Source organism: Peromyscus leucopus, chromosome 6 (genome assembly GCF_004664715.2).
Source record: "Peromyscus leucopus breed LL Stock chromosome 6, UCI_PerLeu_2.1, whole genome shotgun sequence".
NCBI lineage: Eukaryota > Metazoa > Chordata > Mammalia > Rodentia > Cricetidae > Peromyscus > Peromyscus leucopus.
This window is the reverse complement of record NC_051068.1, coordinates 75,626,466-75,639,414: the sequence shown is the minus strand read 5'-3', so window position 1 is coordinate 75,639,414 and position 12,949 is coordinate 75,626,466. Positions and strand designations below refer to the sequence as shown.

At 48.2% G+C, this 12,949-nt stretch overlaps 1 protein-coding gene across 1 annotated transcript in view; it reads right to left on the bottom strand.

Annotated features, from left to right (window-relative positions):
* Positions 1-12,949, bottom strand: part of Igsf3 (immunoglobulin superfamily member 3) — a 90,490-nt gene that overhangs the window by 35,014 nt on the left and 42,527 nt on the right. Inside the window, 2 exon segments of the mRNA XM_037206938.1 lie at positions 543-953; positions 3,254-3,631. Of these exon segments, the coding sequence (XP_037062833.1) occupies positions 543-953; positions 3,254-3,631 (789 nt within the window).

The following is a 12,949-nucleotide window of genomic DNA, read 5'->3' as shown; positions in this document are numbered from 1 at the left end:
GCCATCTCTCCGGCCACATTTTTCTTCAAAATCTCTCATTTTTATTTGCAGTTTCTTTTCTTTTTCTTTTTTTCTTTCTTTTTTTTTTTTTTTTTTAATATTTATTATGTATACAGTATTCTGCCTGCATGTATGCCTGCAGGCCAGAAGAGGGCACCAGATCTCATTACAGATGGTTGTGAGCCACCATGTGGTTACTGGGAATTGAACTCAGGACCTCTGGAAGAGCAGCCAGTGCTCTTAACGGCTGAGCCATCTCTTCAGTCCAAAATCTCTCATTTTTAAAAAATAAATCTCTTATTCAAAATGATGTACGACACCATGTTGTCAAGAAAACATGACGATGAGCAGGGGCCCAGTACGGGTAGGTGTCTGTGACTCACTGGAAGTTGGGTACCTGTTTTCTCCAGCCTACATTACAGTCATCTCTAACCTCACCCCAACCCCTACTTGTTGTTACGGTCACCAAACAAGGTGTCCCCACACCCTCCTAGTGTCTGAATCCCTACCAGGTAAAGGACAAGAAGCAGAGAGAGACTGACCGGTGGGCTGGACGTTGACGATAGCACCCTCGGAGCGCTTCCGGGTCATGGCGTACCAAGAGCCATCTGGATCCTGGATCCACTCGGCAGCCTCACAGTAGAACTCGCCCTGGTCGGAAGGCTGCAGGTGGAAGAGGGTGAGGCGGAAGGTGGTCCTCCCCAGCTTGTCCAGCCGCACCTCCCCCAGGCTCTGCCTCTGGGCGTATTCGCTGCTGGAGTGCAGGATGAAGTCGCGGCTCAGGGCAATGACCTCCACAGGCTTCTCGCCACCCTTCCGCCGAAGCCAGGATACAGAGAGGTGGCTGTGCTGGTCGCTCTCAGTGGACACTTCACAGCTGAGCTCCAGGGGGTCCTGTTCCACTTTGTGCAGAGTCTGGGGGACAGCTGTGGTCTGCAGGGAATCTGGGATCACTGTAACAGAAAATGTTCCCACGGAGGAAGGTTACAGGGCTACAGAATCTGAGACTCGCCTTCCGGGAGGCTAGGGCCCTACACCACACAGAAACCACTGTTACAGCCTCAACAAAAGCAGCTCTGACAATCGATTCAAGGCCACAGACAACCCCGAAAGGCATAGAAACCTAAATACACTTTTCTGTTATGATAGCTAAGATAATATTTTTGGCACTGACACCTGCTTGGTATTTTAACGACACTCAGAGCAAAGACGGATTTTATTTTGAAAATGTATACAACAAAGAACTCCCTGAGAATACCATATAAGAACAATCGTTGAGGTCTAATAAGATTTGCTGTTCATTTTGGTATTGCTCTGAGATACCTTAACGTCACGCCCTGGACCTTCTGGCTTTACATTCCTATACAGTCCTTCCCTTTTCCCTTCTTGACCCACTCTCCATCCCACCTCCCAGTTTACCTCATCAGTACACTGTCCTTAGAAGGACACTTACAGAGGACACTGGGGAGTGGAACTAGAGAAAACCATCCTCACCCCTACTGTCCTGGGGACAGAACCTAGGACTTCATAAGTAACAGGCAAGGACGCTACTACTGAGCTACAACCCTAGACCCAGCTCTTGGATTTGGAGACAAAGTCTCACTACGTTGTCCAAGGTGGGCTTGAATTTGTGGTCTTCCAGCCTTCTAAGCGGCTGGATTATGAATGGACTCCAGTAGGCCTGGTCTGCTCCTCTGTTCCTTCACAGGATTCATCAAAGTGGCCCACAGCAGAAGGAAGCCACGGGACACAGAGGACTCAGATAAACGAAGACACTGCTGGGTCCCATCACTGGAGTTTTCTTCCGACTTTTATCTTTCTGAGGATTAAACGCCACCCCCACACTGCTGCCTCTGCTGCCTGATAAAGGCGCCCCAGTCACAACAAGGGTACGTCTTCCTCCCAGAGCCTGTCCCAAGACTGAGGCTAAAAGTCCACTTACTAGGGTACAGGTTCATTATAGCAATGAAAACTAAGCCAAAGCAGTGTCCTTATCGACAAAGACCCACCAACACGTCCTGCCTAACTGGGGGAATGAGAGGTAGAGCTCAGGACGTGGGCACAAACAGGAACAGCCTGTTCTTTGTCCTTTCTCACTGGCAATGGGTAGCCAGAGATGTCCACACGAAATGCTCCCACCCTTCCAGCTGGCATCTTCTACAGCATGCAGAGAACATCTGGAGAGAGAGGCCATCCATAGCTTCTTAGCATGCAGCCAAGGAGGTCTCAAGCACCCAGAGCCCTACTCACTCCCTGTACCTCAAAACCTGTCCTTTTTGCTCATCATTTCTGGGGGATGGTGTCCAGGGAATTTCACCCCCAAACAGGGACACCTGTGTGTTGTCAATTACTTCACATTAAAGAAAGACCCTCTGGACAGTAGAAGATGCTTTAAGCAGCGACGTTCCAGTGCCTGTCTGTCCAAAGGGCAGGCCTGCTGAAGACGCTCTGACCTTCTATTTCTTCTCTGGATTTTCTATTAATTAAACTCCTATCGACAGGAAGGGAGAGTAAGGAACACAACTGCTCGTAGGCAGCTTCAGTCACAAGCTACTCTCTGTCTGTGGGATCCACTCACTTCCCACAGGAACCAGTACTGATGTCTGAGCATCCGCCGAGGTTGTTCACTAAAATCACTTACTATCCCTCCAAACGCTCCCGTTCCCTTCTTGTTCCCTCTCCCCGCTGAGCGTCTGGAACTCACTGGGTTAGTGAGCAGGAACTCTCCGGACACACACACACATTGCTGCACTCCTCTGACGCCCCTCCTGCCGGATCTCTGGTCACTTCATCCTGGCCTCTGCAGGGGGGAGCTCTGCCTTGCTCTTATAGGGGCTTTGCCTCTCTTCCGGCTGATCTCATCCACTTTACCTTCCAAGCCCTGCCTCCAAACTGTCGCCCACAAATGTCCTTGCCACAGGGCAGTCCCGTTGCCTCGGCCTCCTGGATGCTGGGATTACAGGCATGAGGTACCACGCCCGGATCTTGCCTTTATACACTCCTATTGCCTTTCACCAGTAAAAGGTTAACCACTGAGGTTCTTAATGTTCAAGAGGACTCTCCCAAGTGTCAGCCTTAAAATAGTGTTCACGAGTGTACCCAGAAACCGTGTTCACTCATGCTCCCTAATGTATTCTAAGACATTTGGGGAAGAATCTGTTTTTCAGTCACATGGTATGCAGTAAAGGTACATGGCAACAGAGGGGACTCAGGCCGGACATTGGCCACTCGAGAGCAGCGCTTCCTTCCTTACCCACGAGGTCCATCTTGGCACTGTAACTTCCAAAGTAGCGCTCATCCGTGTTGGGGGTGTGACATTCATACTCCCCAGCATCCCGGGCTTGCAGATCTGTGATGTGCAGTAAGGCCGAGTTCCCCTGGATTCTCTCCACGTAGATCTTCCCACCTCGGACTCGTTGGGTGTAGATGGCGTACGGAAAGGAGGAGTCCACCGTGCTAACAATCTGTACTTCACGCTGCGGGGCGGAGGGCAGGTAAATGGACCACTGGAAGTTCTGCTCCGAGGGACCCTGGTAGCCACTCACGTTGCACCAAATGGTGATGTGGGAGCCCTCTGTGCGGTACAAGGGCCCTTCCTGGACGGTGACCTGTCGCTGTGCTGACACCACACCTAAGGGAGACAGACACAACAGCGTGCTTACTTTTCTGACCAAATGCAAAACAGCGAGCAGTCCCCGGAGGATTTGTTATTTGTGTGACATGATGGCAATATAAATAGGTTACTGGCCCTTTCCGAGGCACCCTGTGATTTATAAATATTAATTAAAACACTGTAGTAAAGCTCTGTATCTCATTTGCATATATGAGAATTTGATCGCACAAGGACGTGGCTCTGTTACTTATTCAACAGTGACCCTTGTGAATTTCATTTGGTCTCTCTGTCATTTATACGGCAGTTTTATATCTATTTATTAATGCTGTTTATAAAGTTTTTAATAAAATGAACAGGAAAAGTTGAATCCTTGGCACAAACCCAGCCAAAAACAAATAAAAGCAACCGCTTTGTAATCTGGTTGAAATTAAATGTTTCTCCCATGATTAGCAGGGCTGGCCCAAGAAAGTCATTGAGTCTTTTTATTTGAAGGGGGTGGGCTGTGCCTCACACTTTATTTCCATCTCATCCCAAGGAGCATCTCCTTTTCCCTGTGCAAACGGTGGCGAGCAGATCCCGCAATGGCTGCCGGGTGATAAGGAGTGAGCAGGAAAGTGAAGCCGAGCAGATTCCCACCAGCAGACGAAGCAGAGCAGGACAGTGCATAGGAAGACCTGAAACAAGGTCAGCCGCCCTTGGGCTCCAGGCTCTGACTGGCCCGTCAAGACCCTGCTTCCTGGTTTCCAACACAGCTGCCCAAGGTCACTTCCGCCTCTGCCTGCCCTCTCTTTGCCCTTCACATTGCCTCTTGCAGGGGCAAAACCTAACTATGGAGACTCAAGTTTCTCAACCCCTGCCATCTGCTGTGCCTTCAACAGGGTCTAAGTGTGCCCCACAAGGGGTCCTCGGCTGGAAGCCAAGCCTTTGGTGAAGAGAAGTAAGAGGGGCGGAACCTTTAAGAGATGGGGCCTAGGACAAGGGCAAGAGGTCAAGAGGTCATGGGGCCACTGGAGAGATCAATGCTAATAGCAAACCCTCCATCTCCGGCTTCCTGCCTCACTCTAAAATGGGTCCTCACTCTTGTACATGCCAGGATAACATAACCATGTTGTGGCCCGGTCAAGAGGGCCCTCACCAGAAACAGAACACACAGGGCCAACCAACCGTCTCTGGCCTTTGGTCTCTAAAACCATGGCTTTAAAAAAAAAAAAAAAAAAAGTGTTTTTAAAATAAAACACTCCACTTTAGGATTTTGTTACAGCAATTAAAAAAATGGATTGCTGGCTGGGCTGTGGTGGAGCACGCCTTTAATCCCAGCACTTGGGAAGCAGAGGCAGGTGGATCTCTGTGAGTTCGAGGCCAGCCTGAGACCAGAAACAGAACAAGTTCCAGGACAGCCAGGCCATGTGTAGAGAAACTCTGTTTTAAAAAATTAAAAAAGAAGAAGAAGAGGAGGAAGAAGAGGAGAAGGAAAATGAATTGCTATATCTGACCATTCCTGAGCCACTCAAACATGGAGAGACACCTCTCTGCGTGCTCCCTGGGCAGCAGCTGGATGTGGCAGATGCCAGGGACAGCAATGTGTGGCAGAAAGAGCATCTGAGGCCTGGCCTCAGGAGTCAGCACAGCTCAGACCAGACACAGACGCATTTTCGTTTGCAGGCCTTGGTCTCATCTTACAGAAAGACATCAGAGAGGACAACATTGCAATGCTGGTGAAGTCACTTAGCAGCTGAGACCCTGTGTAAGTCACTCGAGGCCTGTAAGCCTCAGTTTCCTCCTGTGCAAGACGAAAAAGACTGGATGTCTATAAAGCCTCCGACTTGGAGCCTAAGACACAATTAATACTCAACAAAAAGCACACAATGGACCTGGATCTAGAGACAGATCTTGGTCAGTAACTGCTCAGGGTCATTTTGGTAGCCTCTTGTGAATGACCACATCTTGGCTGCGCACACTTACCCAAAGCTACAGCCTACTCCCATGAATCCTTTCCTTTTACCCAACAGAAACTTAGCTCAGGCAGACTGGCTCCTAGGGAAGTGGGATAATGCTAATCTCAGTGGGACACAGCTCAGTCCAGCCCAGGGGGCCCTTGGGCCTCAAAAGCAAGCTAGCCTAATCTGCATGACAACAGACCCCCCCCCCCAAAGGCCAGCTGTGCAGAGCGAAGTCCTGTGGTACTTGTATCTGTTTCAAAGTCTTATAGAGAATGCCATCCTGGTTTCAGCAGAAGCAGCAAAATGAGAACTATATATACAGTTTTACAAAGGGCAGGGAGGGGTTGAGGAGAGAGCTTAGTTGGTTATTGTGTCTTACCACACAAGGAGCTGAATTTAGGCCCCAGCACCCACTGGCTAGGCACCGTAACCCACATCTGGAACCCCAGCACTGGCAAGGTAGGGACAGGAGGCTGCCCTGGGGCTTGCTGGCCAGCAGAGTTAGCCAGCTTCTGGGTCGTGGGCAGAGAGAGCAAGGGGAGCTCCAGGGTCACTGCAAAACCTCGATGTCAAAAGATGATGAAAGAAGATGCCCGTCATTGACTTCCCTCTTGTGGAACATTATCTTAAGAGGTGTTACATTTGTTTATGCTGTGGAATATTTGCTTAATGAGGCAAAGGTGTGTTGCATTTGTTCAATTCTGTGACGCTGTGTTACTTTGTCTGTCTAAAACACCTGATTGGTCTAATAACAAGCTGAATGGCCAATAGTGAGGCAGGAGAAAGGATAGGTGGGGTTGGCAGCAGAGAGAATAAACAGGAGGGGAATCTGGGAAGAGAGGATGAAAGAGAGAGAAAAGAAGGGGTCAGCCAACCAGCCACACAATCAGACAACGAATAAGAAGGAAAGAAAAGATAAACAGAAATAAAGAAAGGTAAAAGCTAAAAGCAAAAGATAGATGGGATAATTTAAGTTAAGAAAAGCTGGCAAGAAACAAGCCAAGCTAAGGCTGGGCATTTATAAGAAAGAATAAGACTCCATGTGTGTTTATTTGGGAGCGGGGTAGCAGCCCCCCCCCCATGAGTAATTAAACAACTACACTCCCCCCTTCCACATACAAGTATATGTATGTCTATGTGTGCACACGCACATCCCAAACCAAAACCCCACCTATCCCCCCACCCCCCCACCTACATGAGGAGAGGATACCTAAGCAAGACAAAGTGACACATGAACCTGTTGCTTTCTGCTTGATGACAGCTATTACTATATTTAAAGCCACAGCGAAGGCAACTAACAATAATTTTCAGTGTTAAAATTTGGCACCTAACTTGAGTTTTGAGAAACTTTTATGAAATTTATACACACATACACATACACTGTGACAGTTCACTCAAACACTTGAGTACTCCTGGAATGCACAACACTAGGAAAACAAGTTGACTCCAATCACAACATTAGGGCTCCTTGACATCCAGTCTGTTCTGTACGTCAGTGATCTGTCACTGAACAGCTGCAAACACGCCATGCCCACTGCAAAGAAGGCTGGGGGCAGCTCAGGGAAGGCCAGCACCTTCCTAGATGAACTGCTTCTCATCTTTGGACCCACATGGAATCACAGAGACACGGAGGTAGGGGAAGCTTCAAAAACTAACAGTGCCTTGATGCCTCCGATGATGTCATCCATCTGGGCTGCAGCCTGGGGGAATTAGTTCTCTCCTAGCACCGCGTGGTTCCCAGGGATGGAACTCAGGTCACAGGCTTGATGGCACGTGTCCTTACCATCTCACCAGCCCCATGAAGTGCAGCTTAGGCATCAGGATTTTTAATTGCCCCCATGTAATCCTGAATATGTATATCAGACTTAGAACTGTCTGCTTTGGGGTTGAGGAAATGGCTTCATTGGCCATACAAGCATAAGAACCTGAGTTCAGATTCCCATTCCCCATGTACAAGCTGATACAGCAGCACAGGCCTGTGATTCCAGTGCTGGGAAGGTGCAGTCAGTCTAGCAGAATCGGCAAGCTCCAGGCTCAGTAAGAGAGCCTGTCTCAGAGGAAATAAAGCTGAAAGCAATCAAGGAAGACATCCGATGTTGAATGCTAGCCTCGAGTGCACACTCACGTGAGCACGAATACACTCACAAAGAACTGTCAGCCTTAAGATGTCTCTTTTCTGAATCGAGCCAGTCAGGTGCCCCGATGAATGGACACATCCCAACTGAAAGCTCTCAACAGTGTAAGCTCTGGGTTTGGAAGATTCCACAAAGTGCCATTCTCCTGTTTTTTCTTGTCCAAAGAAAACAGCTGAGCCCCATCTGATGCAATACATGATAATGAGCTTAACCAGCGTGCGTTCAGCTCACAGACCTTACACAAGCACAGAGCCTACACCCCAACCCCCACAAAGGGTAAACAGTGTTAAGTGCCTGAATGAGCAGGGCAACAGGGTCAGAACAACTCATCCAGACCAGCAGCAGATTACAATCAATCCTGACAAATAAACAAACACCGTCCTGTACGTTAAAGCCATACCTCTTTATCAATCATCTCTGTCATTCCCTAACAAACAGCTCTTCATACCTGAAAACAGGCTCTTCTTAAGAAGTGGGATTGTTTGTTTGTTTGTTTGTTTGTTTTCAGATGGGTCTTGTTGATTAGTTAGCAAGGCTAGTTTTGAACTTTTGGCAATCCTCCTGTCTCAGCCTCTCAAATGCTGGGGTTACAGGCATGCATGACCATTACCTAGCAAGAAGTACTTAGTACAGAAATAAACTGAACTTTCTTCTCTCTAGACTAATTCCCCTTCCACACTCCACACTCGCAATGTCCTGGAAAGTTTCTGCTGCCTTCAAACAGACCAGGTACCCAACTCGGCCCAAGGCATCCATCTGGCCATCTCCTTTCTTAGTCTACAACAGCAGGTTCCTCCCCAAGAGGACCTTTTTAAAAAAAAATGATAATCATAATTTTAAATAAATAATAATAACTACAACTTCAGGCATTCTGTACTCTTCAGATTTCTTTGTAATAGGCAAATAGCAATTCTGCAATGAGAAAAGAAAGACTGAATATCATATATAACCATGTAAAATGGACTAGAAAATAAATACTGGCCATAGAATGACAAGTGATTTTATTTATTCCCTTTTATACTGCACTCCTCTGCAGAGTATGAACCAAAGCTTTACACCAAAATAAAAATGATACCTGACTGCAGTATAAAATATGCCGGCCGGTGGTGGCGCACGCCTTTAATCCGAGCAATCGGGAGGCAGAGCCAGGCAGATCTCTGTGAGTTCGAGGCAGCCTGGCTACAAGTGAGCTCAGGAAAGCGCAAAGCTATGCAGAGAAACCCTGTCTCGAAAAAAAAAAAAAAAAAAAAAAAAAAAAAAAAAAAATTATCTTTAGTTACTAGTATAGAATAATAAACATTTGTATGAAATGTCTATATTGTGTGTGTGTATATATACATATGTGTGTGTGATATATATGCATACACTTCGTACACTTGGTTGAAGCCCTAAGTCCTGAGCTCCTAATGCCCTTGCTATATTAATGACAGAGGGCTTCTGATACCCAACGAGCCTCTTCCAACCATATCAGAATTTGTGCTAATGAGATGACTCAAGGTGACTAATGAAACCAAGCCCTTAGAGTTTCCAAAGGTGGCCATGAGTAGCAGGTTGGAAATTTCAGCTCCATCTGAGATCTGTAGGAACAGGACGGGGCTAGAGACTAAGTTCAACCACCAGCAGCCACTGATTTAAAGAGGCATGCCCATGTAACAAAACCCTACACAGAAACCCTCAGTGATGGCCAGGAGCAGTGGTGCACACCTTTAATCCCAACACTCTCAGGAGGTAGAGGCAATAACAGTCAAATATCTGTGAGTTCGAGGCCAGCCTGGCCTACCTAGCTAGTTCCAGGCCAGTCAGAGTTACAATGAGACTCTGCCGAGAGAGAGAGAGAGAGAGAAGAGAGAAGAGAGAAGAGAGAAGAGAGAGAGAGAGAAGAGAGGAAGAAGAAGAAGAAGAGGAGGAGGAGGAGGAGGAGGAGGAGGAGGAGGAAGAGAAGAAGAAGAAGAAGAAGAAGAAGAAGAAGAAGAAGAAGAAGAAGAAGAAGAAGAAGAAGACGACGACGACGACCACCTCAGTGGTGGGTTAGGATGCCTTCTAGGTTCATGAACACATTGTGCCAGGAGGACGGTGTCCAAACAGGCCCAAAGCCCTTGCACTAGGGGCTCCATACCTTGCCCAATATGCTGAGTAGGGCTGGCCTGTGGGGACACAGGAAACTCAGAAGCAATGCACCTGACTTCTGAGGGTGGATCTCTCTCTCTCTCTCTACTCTCAGGTCACATATTCTGTGTGGGGACATCAAAGCAGCAGATGGGGGCCCACCTGAGGCTCGGTGCCACCAGCCAACACTAACCTGCTGGCAGCTGACAGTCACCAAGAGTGGATCTTCCAGCCATACCCAATCTTCACAGGCCAGCTGGCTGGCCCAGAGAAGACTGTCTCTTCCTGGGAGACCCCAAACCTGAAATACTACTGAATTCCTGAGTCACAGAGACACTCCACCCCCACCACTGCTGCCCTGAAACTGTAAACATCTGTTGCTGTTATTAGTGAGGGCTAAGTTATCCTGAGCCAATACATAACAAAGACTCCTTCCAAGCCTAAGATTAAATATAAAACGACACCTCATACATTATTTATATATTCTAGGGGAAAAGCCCATTTTAAAAGACCCTCCAAAGAATTATTCAAGCCCTAAAGAGCCATGGTCTGTGGGCAGGTGGAGTCTCCAGCCACAGAAACACACACTGTGAGTCACCTGACCGGCTTTCAAGGCATTCCTGTCTGGAGCTGGAGAGATGGTTCGGGCGTTAAAGGCTGGGCTCACAACCCAAATGTCAAGACATGTTTGTCCAAGGGTACGTCCATATTAACCACGTTCAACCTAGTGAGCCTGGCCCTGGGAGACATGACTCAGCAGTCCATGACCAGGGAGTGGCCAACACACTTCACATTCGATTCTTGAAACATGCCTTGGGATTCAAGGAAATACATCTCTCATGGAAGGATCCAGCTTTTTATGTTCAGGATGTATGACTGAGCACTTATTCAAACATCTGGGCTATGTGAATGCGTGATAGCTCCGTCAGCCAAGCACTTGGTGCCCGAGCTTGAGGAACTGAGCTCAAGCCTCACCCCTCAATGCTTACTCAACACTCAGGACTCTACAGGGGACTCAGGCCCACCGATTTACCGAAATACCTAGAATACGGCTTGAGTGACGGCTCAGTCAGCAAAGTGCCTGACACACAAGCATGAGGACTCAGTTTTGATGCCCAGAACACACATTAAAAAACAAACAAACAAAAGGCTGGGTGTGGCAATGCCCACTTGTAATCCAGTTTGGGGGAGGTGGAGATGGGCAGGCCCCTGGGCCCTGCTCTCCAGCCAGTCTAGACCACCGACCTGGGGAGCTACAGGCCAGTGAAAGACTCGATCTCAAAAACCAGGGTTGATGGGGTTGGAGAGCTAGCTCACTGGCTCTTCTCCGAGGATGTGGGTTCAATTCCCAGCACCCACGTGGTAGCTGACAACCATCTATTAGCTCTAGTTCCAGGGGAATCCAACAGTCTCTTCTGACCTCCGCAGACACCAGGCATGCACAAGGTATACAGTCAGACATGCAGGCACAACACCCATACACATAAAATGAAATTCAAAATAAAAAATAATAAAGGCTGGCGGTGCTTGTGGGACAAACCACAAGGTTGACAGGTGCACACACACATACACACACATACATGAATGAATACATACACACACACATACATGCATGCATAGAAATGAAGTAAAGGAATGATGTAATGCACCATCTATCAGTCTCCTGGGGAACCCTGAAGAGCAAATAATACTTGAAAGCCAACAAATGAGTATTTTAAAATTTCATCTCACTTCTACCAATATGAGATATCGATCTAAAAATGGGTCTCACAAAAGCTCTAAGTACAGGAGTATTAAAAGGAACATTAATGTTTAACTTTGGGTTAAAGATGCAAAACAGCATTATGTACACAGTGAAATACGTTGGAAACCCTGTCCCTAGAAAATAACAAAGCACTTGCAATACAGTATTGAGCCGCTGAGTAGTGAGGGCAGGGCTGCCTCTCACCTGTTACAAGAACAGCAGCACCCCCTGCCCCCCCACTTTCTCATTTTTCTCCAGTTTTTAAATTAGCAAGTACATGGCATTTGAAGATGAAGATGAACGAGGCCAGTGAAGGGCCCTGCCCTCAGTTTTGTGCACGTCACTTCACCTGGACTCATCCTCGACTGAATGAGGTCGATTTCATTATAGCTACACTTACCAGAGGAGGAAATGGTCTTCAAGGGTAAGTAACTTTCTCCATGACATTAGAACATGACTAATGGCTTTTCCCGGCGCCGTGGCTCGGTGAGAATCGGAGATAAGTGATAAAGCACCTATCTGCCTCCTCGCCTAGTTAGCCCTGAAGGAAATGACGGGGAACCCAGAGAACTCCAGATGTCGAGGGGAACCTAAACCCGGCCAGCCAAGCGAGTCAAGACAATCTCCAGATAGGAAAGGACCCAAAGGGTGTGTCAACCAACACCTCAGTGACAGCATCTGAGGAGTCCCAACTGTGAGCCTTTGGCCAAGGGAGGACCGGAAGTGGGGATAAGCTAAACCCATCCTCTGTCAGAAGGCCTTCCAGGTCAGGGGACAGGCAGACACAAGTCAGCTGGACTCACTGAGCCCTGAACAGTGTGTGGCACTGTTCTACCTACTCCTCACAGGTGACCCGATGTAACCCTCACAGCAAGTTAGGAGAGATAACCCGCTTAGTGCCGTTGCGGTAGAGAGACAGAGCCTGAGGGCCGGAGGGTGGGAAGCAGCGTGGGGCTGAATGACCTGCACTGAAACAGTACATTAAAAATGAAGGTTATGGAGAGGTCCGTGCCATGCCCACGCAGAGACAGGCTAACCAAGGTCTAGATACGACCCGTGGGGTGCGAAGACAGCCAAGGCTCACTGTGTGAAGCCACGGGCACGTGGACCAGGACCTGAGTCCTCGCTGTCATCAGAAAGGACCCTTCGGAAGAGAACAGAGGTGGGCAAGGTGGGACACATGGGGGGGAAATGGGATCAGGGGTGACACATGCGATCAAAGTCTGCAATCTACCTCCCATACATAGGCACCTCCCGGCTAAGGCCTCAGCCAAGGCCGCTGTGCTCCGCCCCATCCACAGATCCTGTAAACTCGACACAGTGACCGTTTTAAACGGCTTCGTCTTGGGCTGATTTGTTACGCCGCAAAGATAACCGGTGCACATGCTCTGCTTTCACTCACGGTGTCTTC